This window comes from Loxodonta africana, chromosome 25 (genome assembly GCF_030014295.1).
Source record: "Loxodonta africana isolate mLoxAfr1 chromosome 25, mLoxAfr1.hap2, whole genome shotgun sequence".
Lineage (NCBI taxonomy): Eukaryota > Metazoa > Chordata > Mammalia > Proboscidea > Elephantidae > Loxodonta > Loxodonta africana.
This window is the reverse complement of record NC_087366.1, coordinates 17,215,899-17,235,180: the sequence shown is the minus strand read 5'-3', so window position 1 is coordinate 17,235,180 and position 19,282 is coordinate 17,215,899. Positions and strand designations below refer to the sequence as shown.

General features: G+C 41.0%; 1 protein-coding gene across 1 annotated transcript in view; it reads right to left on the bottom strand.

Annotated features, from left to right (window-relative positions):
• The window catches only part of NIBAN1 (niban apoptosis regulator 1), a 166,680-nt gene extending 150,260 nt beyond the window's left edge, over positions 1–16,420 (bottom strand). The window contains exon 1 of the mRNA XM_010590944.3: positions 16,265–16,420. Coding sequence (XP_010589246.2) covers positions 16,265–16,319 — 55 coding nt within the window. The 5' untranslated portion in view covers positions 16,320–16,420. The remainder of the gene's footprint in view (positions 1–16,264) is intronic.
• Between the last annotated feature and the right edge of the window lie 2,862 nt (positions 16,421–19,282).

The following is a 19,282-nucleotide window of genomic DNA, read 5'->3' as shown; positions in this document are numbered from 1 at the left end:
GGTCCACCCAAGGGCCTCTTTTATCTGAAACCATGACGGAGTCCTGGTGGTGCAGTGGTTAAGGGCTATTTAAAGTAAGCTATGGCTGCTAACCAAAAGGTCAGCTGTTCAAGTCTACCAGGTGCTCCTTGGAAACCCTAGGGAGCAGTTCTAGTCTGCCCTATAGGGTTGCCATGGGTTGGAATCAACTAGATGGCAATGGGTTTTGGGGTTTTTTTGTTTTTTGTGAGGGAGTCAAGTACCAGCCAGTCTGTCTGCCTGCCTGCTCAGTAGCAAAGGGAAGCTATAAGTGAGTTTTAAACCTGGGGTTGAATAATTATCAGATTGAAAAGGACTTGTCATTTTTAAAATTCTCATGTATAATTTCAAGTGAGAATATATTCTGGTTTGAACTAGAAATTGAAACCTGAAGATTTTGGTTTGGTTTGGTTGAGATACAACAGACACCAAAAAGATGCTTGTATTAGAAGTGTGGAGACCTGAGTTCCAATCCTATATCTGCCATTACTAGTTACATGGACTGGGGCAGCTTACTCAGCCTCTCAGATTACAATAAAAAGAATGGATGTGAGGCTTATCTCTAAGGCCCCTTGCAACACCAAAGGTCTGTGAATCTTCTTCTAGAGCAGCAATCTAAAAGAAATATCATGTGGGCCATAAATGTGAACCTCAAATGTAATTTTAAATTTCCTAATAGTCTCATTTAAAAAATGTTCCAAAGAGATTAAATTAATTTTAATATATTTATTTAACCTAATGTGCCCAAAATAGCATCCCTTCAATATATAATCACTATCAAATACCATTAATGAGAAAAAGCTTACATTCTTTTCTTTGTATTAAGTTTTCAAAATCCAATGTGCATTTTATATCACATTATATCTTAACTTGGACTAGCCACATTTCAAGTGCTCAATGGTCATACATGTCTAGGTTACCATACTGGACAGCACAGGTTTAGAGAGTGTTATGGATTGAATTGTGCCCCCCAAAAATGCGGCAGCTTGGCTAAGCCATGATTCCCAGTATTGTGTGGTTGTCTACCATTTTGTCATATGATGTGATTTTCCTGTGTGTTGTAAATCCTACCTCTATGATGTTAATGAGGCAGGACTCAATCTACAAGATTAGGTTGTATCTTGAGTCATTCTCTTTTCAGATATAAAAGAGAGAAGCAAGCAGAGAGACAGAAGGACCTCATATTACCAAGAAAGTAGTGCCAGGAGTAGAGCACATCCTTTGGATCTTGGGTCCCTATATTGAGAAGCTCCTAGGCCAGGGAAAGATGGCTGACAAGGACCTTCTTCCAGAGCCAACAGAGTGAAAATCTTTCCTAGAGCTGGCACCCTGAATTTGGACTTCTAGCCTCCTAGACTGTGAGAGAATAAATTTCCATTTGTTAAAGCCATCCACTTGTGGTACTTCTATTATAGCAGCACTAGATGACTAAGACAGAGGCCTTGAACGTTTCTTACCTGAAAATAAACACCTTTACTTTCATTAACCTCCAACTCAAAGTCAGCATTACCTTCAATCATGAATGTAGGCAATAAATTACAGTAGAATTTAGCGGTACTAATGACTGTCATCAATAGAGATCACAGATATTTTCATATCACATTTCAGTTGTTGCAGTGCCTAAGAATAGTACTTTTTCAAAATTACAGTAGCTATCAGACCCATTGCTAGACCTTGTCATTTAGTGCACTAGTAAAGAAGCACTTACATTATTATATCACCAGAAAAAAACCAAACCCAGTGCCGTCGAGTTGATTCCGACTCATAGCGACCCTATAGGACAGAGTAGAACTGCCCCATAGAGTTTCCAAGGAGCGCCTGGTGGATTTGAACTGCCGACCCTTTGGTTAGCAGCCATAGCACTTAACCACTACGCCACCAGGGTTTCCCATATTATATCACAGATTTAAATATATATATATTTTGATAACTGTATTTCAATAAAATTGGTTTCTTTTGCCCTGACAGGGAACAAAACAGAGAATCCCTGTTAGAGGAAGAGAACAGTGGGATGCAGACCTCAAATTCTAGTAAAAAGACCAGAGTTAATGGTCTGACTGAGACTGGAGGGACCCCAGAGGTCATGGCCCCCAGACTCTCTGTTAGCCCAAAACTAAAACCGTTCCCGAAGCCAACTCTTCAGACAAAGATTAGACTGGACTAGAAGACATAAAATGATACTGGTGAGGAGTGTGCTTCCCAGCTCAAGCAGACACATGGCACCTCCTCTCTGGAGGCGAGATGAGAAGGCAGAGGGGGACAGGAGGTGGTTGAATGGACACAGGAAATACAGGGTAGAGAGAAGGAGTGTGCTGTCACATTGTAGGGACAGCAACTAGGGTCACATAACAACGTGTGTATAAGTTTCTGTATGAGAAACTGACTTAAATTGTAAACTTTCACTTAATGTTATTCTGAGAAGGGGTCCATAGATTTCAACAGATTGCCAAAAGCATCCACGGTACTACGTACTATATGGGAAGAGCCTAGGTTTCTAAATGACCCCTCTTCTCCGTATCCACCACCTGTGTGTCATACTGTGGTGTTTCTCATGTTGCTATGATGCTGAAAGCTGTGCCACAGGTATTCAAATACCACAAGGGTCACCCATGATGAACAGGATTCAGCAGAGCTTCCAGTCTAAAACAGGTTAGGAAGAAAGGCTCGGTAATCTACTTCCAAATGAAAACCTTAGGAATCACAGCAGAATATTACTCAATATAATCCTGAAAGATGAGCCCCTGGGTTGGAAGGCACTGAAAATACACAATGGCCACAACAACAAACTTGAGCCTACCAACAATCACGAAGACAGTGCAGGACTGGACATTTCATTCTGTTGTACATGGGATCTCTATGAGTGGGAGCCAACTCAACGGCAACTAACAACAACAACCCTTCCCTATTCTCCACCAAATCCTATTGGATTGTGTAATTAGTGAGATATAAATCAAGCCACTAAGATTCGAGTGGTGTTTTTTGCATTCTGACTAATGCACAACTGAAACCTCGCTTCGTACCACTGCCAATTGATCACCACTGTGGCCAGTCTCCACATGTTGAAAAGAAGTGCACTGGCATTGGTATGGTGGGAAATAAACTAGGACTCTAAAACAACACCAACAAAAAATCAAACTCCCACCATAGCTGAGTTCCAGCTACCACCATGATGTCACTGAACTCTGAGTTGGGAAGGGATATGCAAAATCAGTTCTTTTCTGCCAGCTGGGGTGGCGCAGTGGTTAAGAGACTGGCCTCAAACCAAAAGGTCGGCAGTTCAAATCCACCAGCCAATCCTTGGAAACCCTATGGGGCAGTTCTACTCTGACCTATAGGGTTGGGTTTGATTTTTTGTTTAGTGTGAGCTGGCTCTTGGCGCTTCACTGGGAATGGGCTCCCCACCATGACAGTACCTAGAAAGGTGTCTTGATACTGCCCTTCCCTGGTTTAAGAGGAGAGGTACGTGTAGAATCTACAGAATACTTATTTAAAGGCTTCTATTTAAACCATTATGTCTGACTTTTTCATAATGAATAAAGCAGAATACCTTAGATGCAGTAATTTGTGAATTCAACAAGCTGTTGAAAAGAATCTAATTAGTACTAATTACAATACTAGAGTGTCCCAATACATTATAATATCATTGCTTCTGTAGAGGCATTGTGTTTAAACACTCTGAAACATTAATTATTCTACAGAACAAATGTGTGAGTTAGGTTTTATTCGGCAGCATGTGAAAGCCAATTATTTACTCTGGGAAGGCCTACTGCAGTTACTGATAGTAAAAACAAATCGATTAGCATAATAGTAGGATTGGTAAATCTGAGAATTATAGTAACTTCATTTCTGACTCTTTTACCTCACTGGGTATTACTGCTGTGCACATTTTACACATAAGAAACCAAAGGCACCCAGTTGACAGATCTAAAAGCTAGAGAATCCAGCTTCAGAATCAGCAAGCACTCAGCAGATTTTCAAATTTTGCCTATTTCTCAAATTTAAGAGCTCTATTTTATTTATTAGCCATGAGGAGCCCTAGTGGTATGCTGGTTAAAGTGTTCGGATGCTAACATAAAGGTTAGCAATTTGAACATATCGGCTGCTCCAGCAGGAGAAAGATGTGGCAGTCGTCTTCCATAAAGATCTACAGGTTGGAAACCCTATGGAGGAGTTCTACTCTGTCCTATAGGGTCACTACGAGTCAGAATCAACTCCATGGCACTGGGTTAGGTTTGTTTTTGTTTTTTCTTTATTAGCCTTTTGTGCCTTGTTTCCAAAATAGAAATATTTTGTTTTATAATAAAGATACCATTTTATAGAAATTTTACTTAAAGTGACCTTACTATGCCTGCTTTCCTTATTTGTAAGTTCCATATTATTTTTTGCTAACATTTAGATGAATTTTAATTTCTATTTTGTTATTTATAGTCTACCATCTCATTCACTAAAAACATTCACTTCAAAAACAGCCAAATCAAAAAAGATAGTAATTATGGTTGCTCAACATATTTAACATAATCAATGTCGCTAAGCTGTACAAGTAAAAATTGAATTGTCAAATGTTTCATAATGCATGTATATTTTATCACAATTTAAAAAGAAAAAATTGCCAAATTGTTTAGAATTAAGATATGACAGCAAAGGCTTAATTTCAACTTATACTAAGGGTAAATTCCAACTCATGGTCAGCTCATTTAAAGTGGCTAGAATACCTCTCTTCAGTCACTGTTCGAATCCTATCAAGTTGGTGCTACACCTTTCTGGTGAAAAAAAAAAAGCTGTGTAGACAAGAGCTGGAATTTCTGGAAGAATATTTGATATCCTGCTACCTTTTCTCTGAGACATTTACTTGTCTCAGGAACATAGACCAGTACATAGTAGGCACTCAGTAAATGTCAGCTTTTACTGTTGTCATTATTATTACCATTTATCAAACCAAGAGTTACCAGTTCTGATTAAGAGCTGACATCTCAGTTGATATGCGCAGGTCTTAATCATACTCTAAAATTCCTATTTAAGTATAAACAGTACATTTTTTAATTAATGTTACTAATTTAATCCTTTGATCTAGCCAAGCCATTTTAAGTATTTACACTCCATATATTACACATTTGCTATTGTTGTTAATAAAATTTATCTTTATTCTAATTCTAAGCTTGTGTCTGTTTTGTCTAGGCAATTATTCAGACGTATCTATCGAACTCATTCAGCATGACTTACGTAGGAAATAATTTTTTTAAATAAACACATGTAGTCCAAATTTGGAAAAAACTTTCAATTCTTTTGAGCTAATCATGGAAATTGCTACTCGCACTGTGTGAGCCCCAGAGGTAATGGTACACGGCCACTGCTAATGACATCCTTTTGAAAGAGCATCCACAATTGCTCTTCATTTGTGAATTAACCCTGCTCATCTGTCCTGGCCCCTGACCAGCCGCACCTCAGCTGCTCCTCATGTATGTACAACTCTCTGCAGGAGGCTCTGCTCCTCTTCCACAACTATTAAGAGTGTTGATAAGTCAGTACATCTAGAGTTTCCCCAGATGATCCAACAGGCTTCAAAAAGCAGTCATATTGCTCTTTCCTAAAGACTGGGAACTAGAATTCTTTTTCATGTCTTCCATTTCTCTCCTTGCTGTGTTCATGGTTTCATCTACTTTAGCATATGTTGTTGTTGTTGTTAGTTGCCATCAAGTTGGCTCTGATTTATGGTGACCCTATACACAACAGAGCAAAATGCTGCCTGGCCTTGCACCATCTTCATGATCATTGGCATGTTTGAGTCCAGTCGGACAATGTTCTTATGTGATCCATAAGATCTTCATTGGCTAACTTTCAGAAGTTGATTGCCATAACTTTCTTAGTCTGCCTTAGCCTAGAAGTTCCCCCTGAAACTTGTCCACTATGGGTGGGACCCTGCTGGTATTTGAAATACTGGTGGCATAGCTTCCAGCATCATAGCAACATGCAAGCCACCACAGTACAATAAACTGACAGGCTTTACATATAGAGCATACTTATAATAACTGTCCCAACATCCTTATTTGCTAATTTCATCATCTCTGTAATTCCTGGGTCTCTTTCTATTGATGTTTTCCCCCCTAGTTATGGATCATATTTCCCTGCTTCTTCATTTGCCTGGCAATTTTGGATTGGGTGTCATTGTGAACTTTTTATTGTTAAATGTGTATTTTGTTGTATTCTTATAAAGAATGTTGGAATTTGCTCCCACATGTAGTTAAGTTACTTGCTATCAGTTTGATCTTCTTGAGGTTTGCTTTTAAGTTTTTTATTAGAGTGGGTCCAGAGCAGCCTTTAGTCTAGGGCTAATTACCGCTCACTACTACTGAAGACTCTAGCCAGTCAATGTTCTGTGGATTACCAGGTCTTTCTACCTTGGATGACGGGAACTTAAACTACTCCCAGCTCTGTGTGAGCTCCAGGAACTGTCTGGTCTGTTCTTTTCAGGTGGTTCTTTCTCTATCTCATGGAGTTTCACCCCACGCAGGTGCAGATCAGTATGCAGTTAAGGATTCAAGGGGACTGCTCTGCAGAGTCCCTGGGTGGTGCAAACAGTTAACAAGCTCGACTGCTAACCTAAAGGTTGGTAGTTTGAGTCCACCCAGAGGCATTTCAGAAGAAAGGCCTGCAATCTACTTCTGAAAAATCAGCCACTGAAAACCCTACGGTGCACAGTTCTACTCTGACACACGTGGGGTCACCATGAGTTAGAATCAACTCCAGGGCAACTGGTCACCGTCTCTGCAGATCTCTAGATTTCTCTGTGCTGCTCTGTCTTCTCCACTAACCTGGTGCGCAAATTCTACCTGCCTTGGCCTCCCCAAACTCCCATCTTTCTCTCCTCAAATCAGTGAAACAGGTAAGCTTTGTTTGGACTGTCCTTGCCTACCCCCTTTCTTCTCTGGTATCCAGGATATCAAAGATTTCTCATTTTCCCTATACCTGCTCCACCAGTGCCCAGGGTTAGATGGTTGTGCACCCCTGTAAGCTGTCTGGAGCCTATTAACCTGTTTTATTTCTTCTCCAGTCTCCTATTGCCAAAACTTGTCCCTCTCCCTATGTTCCTCTGGAGGGTCGAAATTTCTGGAATGATCTCAGGCACATATTTTAGACCAATCCAGGATGACTGGTGTAATAATCCCTCACAGTGGTAGCCCCCAATGAGCCACACTTCACAGTATTCACTCCTTTGTGTAGTCCCTCCCATTGAATCTGGGCTGGTCCTGGAACTTGTTTTAGCCTACAGAATGTGGTACAGTAACACTTTGCCATTCCAGGCACAAGCCATAAAAAGCCTTGGCAGCTTCTGCTTTTGCACTTTTGAAAACCACACCATTTAAGAAGTCCAGCTACCCTACCGAAGAGACCACCTGGAGAGGAGAAAATCTTCCCAGCTGAGTCCAGCCACCAGCCAACCGGCCACAAGATGCCATAGGAATGACCACCAGCAAAAATAAGAAGTAGAACCACCCAGCCGAACCCAGTTTAAATAGCACAATTATGAGCAAATACTTATTTTAAGAGCCACTATCTTTTTGGAGAGGCAGCCCTGGTGGCACAGTGGTTAAGTGCTTAGCGCTAACCAAAAAGTTGGCAGTTAAGCCCACCAGCTGCTCCATGGGAAGAAGATGTGGCAGTCTGCTTACTTAAAGGTTATAGCCTTGGAAGCCCTATGGGGCACTTCTACTCTGTCCTATAGGGCCGCTATAGCAATGGGATCTTTTGGAGTAGTCTGCTAGGAAGCGATAGATAACTGGCAAGTAACCACTATTTTAATGGTTATTTTTGGAGAGACAATGGGGTCTAGGATTGGGAATGGGCACATGGAAGCTTCTGGAATAGCAGGTGAAGTTTTTTTTTTTTTTCCCAAGTATTTTTTTAAGGGTATAAACTAAATGTTTATTTGTAGTTATAGTAATAAAAGCTACTCTGGCGAGAGCCTAGTCTGTGTCAGGTGCTTTATATGCATTTTTAAAAATAGTATTTTATCATATTTTTGGTGAAAGTATATACAGCAAAGCAGGTTCCCGTTCAACAATTTCTACATGTAATGTTCAGTGACATGGGTTAGTCTTCACAATGTGTCAACATTCTCATTATTTCTACACTAGTTGTTCCATTCTCATCAACTTAACCTTACTGCCCTCCAACCTTTTCATCTGTGCTTTAGAGTAAATGTTGGCTAGTTGATTCTATATAGATAAGTTTTTAAAAGAGCAAAGTGCTCCAGGGTGACATTCTTCACTTTTTGAGCTAACCTTTTACTTTAATTTCAGGCTCAAGGTACAAAGAATATCTCAGGGCAATAGCCCCCGGGATTCTTCCAGTCTCACCGGTTCCAGTAAGCCTGGATTCTCTGAGAATCTGAAGTTTTGTTCCACATTTTGCTTCCTTTCTATCAGGTCCATCTATTCAAGCACCATCTAGTTCTTCTGGTCTCAAGGTAGAGGAGGCTGTTGTTTATGGAGACAATTAGTCCTATAGTCTGGTTCTCTCTCACAGGTGAAGTTTTATTTGTTGACCTGGGTGATGGTTACAAGGATATGTGCCTTATAATGATTCACTAATCTGTGCGTTTATTTTGTGTGGTTTTCTGAACCTATGTTTTATTTTTAAATAAAGATGTTCTTTAGAAAAAATAAGAAAAAATCTGCATGGGTTGGCATACAGACATTTACTCTTCTTCCAAAATTCCATCAGACTATGAACCTTTTTTTTTTTAATCACTTCAGGGCTCCCATTAGAAACTATTAATTTATTCTAATCCTACAGACTCATTCTAAATAACATCAAGCATAGAAATATAAACTTCTTTGGGTCCTATACCTTTCAATTGGCAAAACTGCATTAATTGCTTTCATATTTATAAAACTTTCCTTCTCTCCTCTAAGTGAGAAAAAAACACGTGTCCAAAAAAAAAAAAAAATGGCACTTTAAAAAGCTGGCTTGCATTTTCTCATTGGCAGCAACTTGCTAGTCTCTTTTTAAAATGAATTTTCCAGTTTCAAAGGGGAAAATCTGTATTGCATTTTGGGTTTTGTTCAGTAGTATGTGTTCTTTTTAGTTTGGAACTTAGAATTTTAGCCCACATACCCTACGATTTACTAAAGTGTTTTAAACAGAGCATAAAAGAGGCATCGCACTCTTTTATTCTTTTGTCTTTCCTTTCTATTATTCTTTTCTCTCCACTTCTGAATTTATTTCTGATTTCACAAAGCGAGTGGCTGGCTGTATGTGCCATGTTTCTTGGCTTGACTGAGCTTTACCTAGCTTTACTAACAAAGAAAATTAAAATTTCTGAGTAAGAGGTTAAAACTCACTGTCATAATTCACACTGTATATTTTGTGAAACTTTCACAGTACATTTATTTTAATTAAATTAGAAACTGCTAACCTCTAGGGCTTACACTTTGGATGCTGTGTTCCCATGTGTCACTCCTCCAGAGGTAGGCTGCCTTTGAGAAGCTACTAGTTGTGTCTGTGCCCTTGATACGGCAGTACATGTCCGCCTTAAGCATGGCCAAACTGGCAGATTAAACAGGGAACAATCGAAACATTAAATGAGTACGTAGCATGATGGAATTTTATGCCATTCTGCTCCATCTTTCACAGAACTTTTATTACAATATGTTGTTATAATTGTTCATTTTATTATTAGTCATTTTTGGTAACCTCTTACTGTGCCTAATTTATAAATTAAACTTCATCATAGGTATGTATGTATAGGACAAATCATAGTATATACAGGGTTTGGTACTACCTGCATTTTCAGGCACTCATGGAGAGGGGGGTTGTCTTGGAATGTATCCTGCTCAGATAAGGGGGGCTACTTACTAAATTTTTTTAAGCTACAATAAACTCATGAAATATGGTAGACACACAAAAAGAAAAAAATTAGAAATTACTGTTAGGAGTTAGACTCCTGCTACTGTACTTTCTACCTGTGGACCCAGCTCAGGCTTACAATAAAGACTTAACAATAGAGTAAAACTATAATCAATTCAGTAGTCCACAACAAAGATAAAATAATAAAAATCACTATTGACATGAAAACATAGGAGTTATTACTAAAGCAGCCCTTGGTGATGTGGTCCTCCTATAGCCAACGTCCATAGGAACAGAAGTGCTCACTCACACCGGGTCTTGATTCAACATCTGTCTGTATGAGGCTAAGTCTTAAATTAGGACTCACAAGAGGGAAGGTCATCATCCATTGTTTCTTCCACAAGTCCAGGAGAAAATGTTCATCTATCTCAGTCTAGTGTCTTTATTTATTTCTTTTTTATTGAATCTAAGAAACTCTCAATTCACAAAGTCCTTTATGCCTTTGAAAATTAGATTAGGGGTTCTAAAAGAAGTCCTCATCTCTAAAATCTTGGTTTCCATGCACAGACTGAAGTTAGTACAAAATTATTATTGACATTAGAAATTCCCTAGGGCCCAGATAAGTAAAGCATTACTGAAGAAGAACAACAAAGTGGGAGGCCTCATACTACCTGATCTTAGAACCTATTATACTGCCACAACAGTCAAAACAGCCTACTACTGGTATAAGAGATACATAGACCAATGGAACAGAATTGAGAATCCAGACATAAATTCATCCACCTATTAGCAGCTGATAATTTGACAAAAGTCGAAAGTCCTTTAAATGGGGAAAAGACAGTCTCTTTAACAAATGGGGCTGACATAGCAGGATATCCATCTGCAAAAAAATGAAACAAGACCCATACCTCCCATCATGTAGACATTTCCAATCTGCAATAGCTTTCCTAATTCAAAAGTTCTACTAACTTCATCAGGAGTTTGGGAAGCTTCAGGGCATTTTTCAGTGAAAATACATAGTGATCATTATACATTTGAGCATTGCATATTTATACTGGACACTCTCCTCCTCTTCCCCTCACCCCTGCTATTCCCACATGGAGAGTTGCAACTCCTCACTTCTTAGGAAAGTCCATCCATTTCTTAATCAGAAAGCAAGAAAAAGACTCATGGTATAATCTTTACCCACTTCTTACTTTCTGTTGTTTAATTTTTCTTAAAGAGGACCCAGTAAAGGAGTCCTTAGTTTTCTAGTTAGGAGCTTGTGGCTACAAGTAAAAGAAGACAATTATGTTGGTTAGGATAATGTTTGTCTGGAAATGACAGTCATGCCACAAATAACACTGATTAACATAACGCAGATTATTTCTCTCTTATTAAGGTCCAGAGGTAAATTGTCCAGGGCTGGCATGGGGGCTCCACTGCCTGAAGTCTTCAGAAATCTCAGCTCCTTTGTCCAGCTTTTTGCACGAACTCCTTCTCGGGGTCCAAGATGGCTGCTCCAGCCATGCTCACATTCCAGCTGGCAGTGTGGAGTTCAGGACAAAGAAATCACACTCTTTTTAAGGTCATTTTCTGGAAGTAGCCTAGAACACTTCTACCTACATCCCACTGGCCAGAACTCAGTTATATGGCCCCATCTAGCTGCAAAGGTGGCTGGAAAATGAGTTTATTTTTGTAGTTCATTGGCCCGCTAAAATCTGGGGGTTCTATTATTTAAGAAAGCAGAGGATAGTGGACATTAGGAGACAACTAGCAGTCTCTACCACCCCAACTCAAAGAGAATTTAGTATGTCACATAACAACATCTACCTAGGAAGGGCAGGCAGGCTATCAGCAAGGTTGGCCAGGGCTCCAAGATTCTTTTTCTGAGACTGTCTCAGCTTTTCAGTCCTCCAGGTATTGGCTTTGTCTTCAAGATAGCGCCCCTTCTGCTCACTGAGATGAAAACAGCACCAGGCATCCCATACAAATGCAAGAAAGTCCAAAAGAAGAGAGGGGGAACATCTCTTCCCTTTGTCTCCTTCTTTTAAAGGGAGGTCAATTTCCTTGAAGCAGCCAGCAAATATCCCCTCAAGCCAGACTGCATCACAATCCCCCGCCCAGTACAAACCCAGCCAAGGGGAAATGCATATCTCAATAGGCATGGACCAATCAGCACCTACCTCCCCGGGGCCATAAATGTGGCTAGCCTCTCTGATACATAGGGCTACCTGGAGAAGGCTCAATACATGAACAAAACTGGAGTTCTGTTATGAAAAACAAACAGGGACAGGATGTGGGATTGGTATCCAACAGTGCCTGCCATACTCCATATCCTAAATTTTCCATTACACTTATACTGCCATTAAAATTACTAGCCTAATAAATTGGACTCTAATCTTAAACTGTCATAATTATCCAGATAAATCAGACCAGTTCTTACACCTATCTCCACTAAGAAATTTTAACTGAAAAATAAACAAATCTGTAGACTAGTACCACACGTTTGTAAAAGACTGCAAACATGTACCACTCTCCCCATTCTCCATTCACCTTGCCCATGGAGACACTGTCATCTCCATGTGTGTAAACACTCTAGACATGTGGTCAACATAAATTCCATATATAGCCACCTAAGTTAACCCCTCAGGAGCCCCGGTAGTATAATGGTTAAGCACTCGGCTGCTAAATCAAATTAATCCCAATGCAATGAACATGAAAAAATGCCCAAAAGACACGTTTTTAAGCCGGAACTCATTTCTTACTTTATAAACATCAGATCCGTGATGAGCATTTCAGAGGAAGCCACTGGGCCCTTTACAGGTTAAGTGACTGACTATGCAAAAGAGTAAGTCCAGGAAAAGAATACAGCTTCCTAACAACTATTTGCTGCTACCAGGCCTAGGAGTACGTTGACAATAATGACTGTCCGTTCAGCATTGATCCTTCATAGGACTTTTTGTATGGGAGTTTTCAGGTGTATTTTCTTTTTGAGTCATTAAAAACCCAATGGTGATTTTTAAAAAGGAAAGAAAATTACTGTTTCAACAGGAAAGTACATTGTCTTTTTTGAAGCTATAGTTCTATTTCAGGCATACCAAAAGTTTATAAAAAAAAAACCCACCTTGCATAAAAAGAGAAACCCAGAAAAGCACGCTAAATTGACCACTGATGCCAAGATTATATGAGCTTTTTCTTACTCACTAGGAGCCCTGGTGGTGCAGTGGTTAAGAGATCAGCTGCTAACCAAAGGTCAGCAGTTTGAATTCACCAGCTGCTCCTTGGAAACCCTATGGGGCAGTTCTACTCTGTCCTACAGAGTCACTATGAGTCAGAATTGACTCAATGGCAATGGATTTGGTTTGGGGTTTAGTCTTACTCACTAAAGGAAGGCTTTTTCAGGCCAGTGCTGAAAACATCCCAGAGGCTAACAGGTGGCACTGTTGGCTTTAGTATTATTTATTAATAGAAAACTTTTGCCAAGAGAAGTTACTGAGAGACCTCTTGAGACAATCCTAAAAACATATTTGTATTCTGTTTTAAGAAACATAAGGAAGTAATTTTCAAAACTCCCACCACCCACTACCCACTGCCGTCGAGTTGATTCCTAGCATCTTATAAAGTAACTCCTTAACTCTTCTGATATTCCTCTACCAAGTGATTTACTAAAGCCTAAGAAATAATATATTTTCAAAGCATCCATATGATGTAGATCACTATTAATATAAAGCTTTTAGGCACACAAACCAAATGGCAGCGGTTAAACGATTTGTCCAAAAGTAAATACTGAGAGTCAGTAGCCTACTGGAAGTACAGCTACTTATAACACATACAAAATAAAGTTAACAAAACTCATCCCCAGTATACTGAATACTTGAATACATTCTACATATGTATTAACAAAGTTTATCAAGCTTGAAAGAAAGTTATTATCTCAGCTCCAGGAGTTTCCAAATCTGCAGTTTACTGGTAGCTGCATTATGAGAAGCAGGTCATAAAACTCTACTTAAACGTCACCATCGTACTTTCAATTGTTCTGTTTACAATGAAATCAAAGTTTGAGAATATTTACCGGCTAAAGGATGGGCGAAGGGGTGAAGACAGGGTTATGGTTTTATTCAGGGATCTGGGACTTCAAAATCACCAGGAAAGAACAGCCCCATGACCTTAATTTGCTCATGCACTAACAATTCACAACACTATGCATTTTTCCAAGGCTCTTTTCTCTTTTGGCAAGACTAGTATTCTCACATGAGGCAATGTCTCATTTTCTCTGGAGGTATTCTAACTTTACCTCTTCTCTTTCTTTCCCTGTTACACCTATCTTGAAAGTGGCCTCCCAAATATAGAATGAGCAGGTAAAATTGAACAAGACTAGGGGATACAATGACTGTCACACAATCTGCTATAGCTTTATTCATTAAATGACGTTTATGTTGACGGTGGAGGAACAACTCAGGAAAGGAGGGTGAGAATGGTCGCACAACTCGAAGAATGTAATCAGTGTCACTGAATTGTATGTGTAGAAATGCTTGAATTGGCGTATGTTTTGCTGTGCATACTCTCAACAACAACAAAAAAATAAATTTTTAAAAAAAAACACCATTGCAAGTCCTACATGTGCAATACCTCAAACTTTTGTATGTGTAATAATTTAATTCAGAATAAAGAAGGTAACAAGTTTTCTTATGAGTCTAGTGCTTGCATCAGTAACAACTGTCATGACCAGGAAATCAAGTAAATTAATCCTTCACGTTTCTGGACTTTAAATGATAACTGCAGATGACCTTGCCTCAACTTTGGGTATGTCTAAGCTTTCCAGTGAAACAAATTCTTATTAAATGAATGCCATAAGCATCACTTTGCTAACAACTAAATGCAAAGCCCCTTCTCACGACATTTTGTGAAAGACTGTTTTTCCTGGTGAAAACAAGCATATAGACAATTTTTTAACACTGAGACAGGCTTTATTTAAGTTCTTTTACTAATATAAATAAGTCAGCCATCGTTTTGCCGTTTGATCAAACAACAGCAAAGGGTTAAACCTGATGGCCTTTTAGCCTCCCCCCCCCCCCCCCCCAGTATGGGTTGATGATGATCTTCCAAAAGCACCAAAGTGGGAGTCTGGAAAATCAATTTCATTCCTCTTCAAGTGCCCCAATTTTACATACTTTTTAAACGTTGATATCCTTATTTGTAATGGTTTTAAAGGTTCTGGTGCCTGAAAATGAATCTGGAAAAGAACACCAGATAAATCCTTTCCTCTTAAAAGCTTAAATCTTCTGTAATGGATAGGCTCAAGGGCCAGAAAGAGGAGCCAGGAAGAGCGTAGCCTTTCCTTTAAAGAATCAGACTAAAATCTAGAGTTTAATACCTAGTTAGAAGGTATTTCTGAAGCTAGAAAACCACCAAACTCACAAGATAACTCCCCTTCCAAAAACAACATTAATATCAAGATAATCTGGTTATTTAAAATTTGCTTCCTGGGGACAACCTATTCAGTAGAAGGTGGTAGCGGTGGGTAAGGTGTGGGGGTGGAGGGGGATGGGAGGCCCAAGGCCAGGAGATAAGCAGTCATGGTTTCCTGCTGTTTCAGTTTGTTTTCTGTTTTCTTCGGCCTCACCTCTTTACTGAGTCACTGTCTATGAAGGTCTTCCAAAACGAGTTTTTCCCGTTTATAACTTTAGCAGCTGTTACAAAATAACGCTGAAGTTCCTCTTTTGCTTCCCCCCTCTATGGGAAGGGAAGGGAACTGTACAACCTGGAAACATGACATCGTCCTTTCTGCTTCTGATGAAATCCCACAAGTGATATTATGAAGTTCAAAGTCAAGCTGTGGCCGCCACCGCGTTTTACAAAACCAGGCCAACATCACCAAGAGGGGAATTCTGCCCTTTAGGCCGGAATCCCCAAGGAAATCTCTAGCGAGGAGGGATATCCCCTGTCCTCTTCAGTGCAAGTTCAGAAGAGATCGGAACCAAGTCCAGAGTCAGGTACCAGAGGATAATGTTTTTCGGGGCGGGTGCAGCAGAGTAGACGAAGTTGGCCCACCCCCACCCCCCTGCATCCCCCGCCTGCCTCTCCCAACTGTCCTGCGGCGCGTCCCAAACCACCCTCATCTCACTGGTTCTTGGCTACAGCGCGGGCCCCCACCCAAGCCGACCGCGCTAGCCAGCTGCACTCCTACTCATATAAACTTGGCTCAGGGAGGCGGGTGCGCTTCTGAGCTCCCTCGCGCCGAGCAGGTAGAGAGCTGGCGTGCAGAGCTGGGGGCGCACTCGGGGCACCCCTCGCGGGCCCTCCGCTCGCCGACAAGCCCTCGGGGTGATCGTGCCGGGTGGCCAGCTTAGCCCAAGGGCCCGGGCGGTTTCCCAGCCGCTATGTGCCGCTCTCCCGGGAACCCCCTGGGCGGGCGTACCTCGAATGTAGGCGCACTTGTTCTCGTCCAGCTGGCTGGAGACGGAGCCACCCATGGCGCGGGTGCGGACGTGTGCTGAGCCGAGCACCCCCGGGCGGGACTGACAGCTTCGTCGGCCGCCCTCTGCTCGCTCCTGGATGCTGATGGGACAGGGGACTGGGCTCTGCAGTTAAAGGGCAAACTTCCTCCAAGAGGCACCGCCTTCTCGTGCGCCTCCTCCAGGTCCGCGCCCTCTGAGGCTCTGTGGGCTGGCCCGCCGCTGTCTTCCCGCCCTCACCTCGCTGGTGAGCTCCAAGGGGATGTCTAGTCCAGAGGGACGTTCTCCTTTTCTTTGCCCAGTTTTACTTCTTATTTTCATCCACTTTGGAAACCCTGGTGGCATAGTGGTTAAGTGCTACGGCTGCCAACCACAGGGTCGGCAGTTCGAATCCGTCAGGCGCTCCTTGGAAACTCTATGGGGCAGTTCTCCTCTGTCCTATAGGGTCGCTATGAGTCGGAATCGACTCGACGGCACTGGGTTTTTTCTGGGTTAGGGCAACTGAGAAACAGCTAGGGAGAAGTGGACCATTTTCCCGGTAATTGTAAATGTCTGCGAGCTGGGACTTTCCCCACCCACATTCCTTTACGTTTGGGAGCACCAGTTCTTCTCAAGTGTGGTCTCCGGACCAGCATCCCCTACAAACCTGTTAGAAATGCAAAATCTCCTCCCTCTCCACCCCTCATCAGAGACCCTGCAATGGGACCCAGGAATCAGTGTTTTCCCAAGACCACCAGGTAATTCCGAAGCCAACAAAAGTTTGAGAATCAGTGGTAAACTGTACTTTCTGCAGCGCAGAAGTTGGCCAGGGAGGGACTGGCAGAGTGAAGAAAAAAAAAAAGAAAACGAGTTGGAGGGAAAAACTAAGCGTCTGGGTTCTACAATATGCTCCCAGCGCTGAAACTCTAAATCCTTGGTCAATCTGTTCTTACACCTTTAGGTTCAGTTCCTCTCCTTAACCAACGGAAATAGTTCGTTAGAGAAGGGATTTGTTCTTTTCCCACAACCACTATTTAGCTTGGCAGCTTCTCCAGAACAAGACCCAACTTGGGCACAGGGGTCACCACTAATTTCATCCTATTCTTAGTAGTCAGTTTTTGAGTAGCTCCTGTTGACTTAACCTCAAGGTTGAATGTTTGTACACATAAAAACACAGCCTCAGGAAGACCTTGAAGGCTTTCCCCACCCCCACCCCCAAAGTTAATTAACCAGCACTTTAACACAAATATTTCTTACACCTCACAGTTTCTCACATCCCACATTCCAAATCATTAGAAAATCCTGTCAACTCTGCTTTCAGTATATGTCCAATATCCAAACAATTATTCCCTCCACTGCCATCATTCCCAATATTTCTCACCTGGGTCATTGCAATAACGTCCTAACTGGTCATCCTCCTTATGAGTAAAAACTAAAGTCTTATTGTGACCTGCTAGGCCTGGTTTCCACTCAGAGCTCACCTACCACCACTCTCCCCCTTGCTCTCTCTGTTTCAGCCCTGCTGGTGTTTTTGCTCTTCGTAGGACACACCAAACTCAACGTGTGCCTCAAGGCCTTTGCACTTGCCCTTCACATAGAATGTTCTTCTCTCAGATAGTCACATGTTTTATTCTCTAAGTCTTGCTTCATTCAAGTCCCCGCTTAAATACCAACACCTCAGAGTGCATTCCCTGACCACCTCATCTAAATGCCAGCCCTAATCTCCTTCTACCCCTTACCCTTCATTATCCTTCATATCACTTTAGCATCATCTGATCTATATTTCTTTGTCTGTCTCCCCCTCCTCCCCACCACTGAAATGTAAGCTTTATAAGGGCAGGAATTTTTTTTCCTACCAGTTGTTGTTTGTTATTGGTTTTTGTTTTATTATATTCTTTAAGGGATTTTTGTCTGTTTTGTTCTCTAATGTATCTCGAATGCCTAAAACAGCACCTGAAACATAAAAGAAAAAAAAAAAAAAAAAACACTGCCACTGAGTTGATTCCAACACATAGCCACCCTATAGGATGGAATAGAACTGCCCCATCGGGTTTCCAAGGAGTGGGTGGTGATTTGAACTGCCAACCTTTTGGTTAGCAGCCGAGCTCTTAAGCACTGCACTACAGGGCTACACCTGGAACATAATAGGTCCTTAATGGGAACCCGTTGAATAAGTAAATGAACGAAAGATGAAATATAAGAATTTGGACTTAATGAAAGCTGTGATCTCAATGCATAAATAAAGGGCATTTCCAGATAACTGCTTAGTGATTTAAGCTATTCAGTGTTCAATTCTTTTCTCAGTATTCTACTGAGCTCTTAGAATTAAGTGTATTTTCTCAAAGCAGTAATCCTTTCCATCATATAAATTGCTATAATTGTGCCTCAGAATACTGTAATTGTTATTGAAGAAAACTAATTCCAATTTCCTGAGAGAAGTATAGTTTTAGCTTGTCACTCTTGTTTGGGAGTACTCTGAGGAAAGACTGATAATTCCAGTCTATCATCTTTCCCCACTTCTAGCATTCACAACAGGTGGAACAAGGTACAGGAAGGGTATGTATGATGTAGTAATAACAGGCTTTGTAGCCTGACGATACCAACTTTCACTTCTAACTGATAATTTAATAGCGCGTGAGCTGGACAAATTGCATAACTTAACGTGTTTTCAGTTTCTTCATTGTTACATGGAGCTCATAACGGGTACTTCATGGCTATTGTGAAAATTAAATGTGATCAGGTTTGTGAAGCACTCAGCATATTCCCAGGAACACAGTAAATGTTCAGTAAACGAGTTATTATCAATAGGGGCAAGAGAGATCAAGGAAGTGAATTTCTAGAGAAAGTGGAATTTTAATTGGATCTTGAAAAACTAAAGAGCTGCTGCTACCTTTATTTCCAAACAAATAAAGCTCCCCAACCCCTTGGTTTATAGGCCAAAAAAATAAATAAATACATAAATTCATTATTCTCGTCATAGTAGTTAATATCTTCCAATCCTA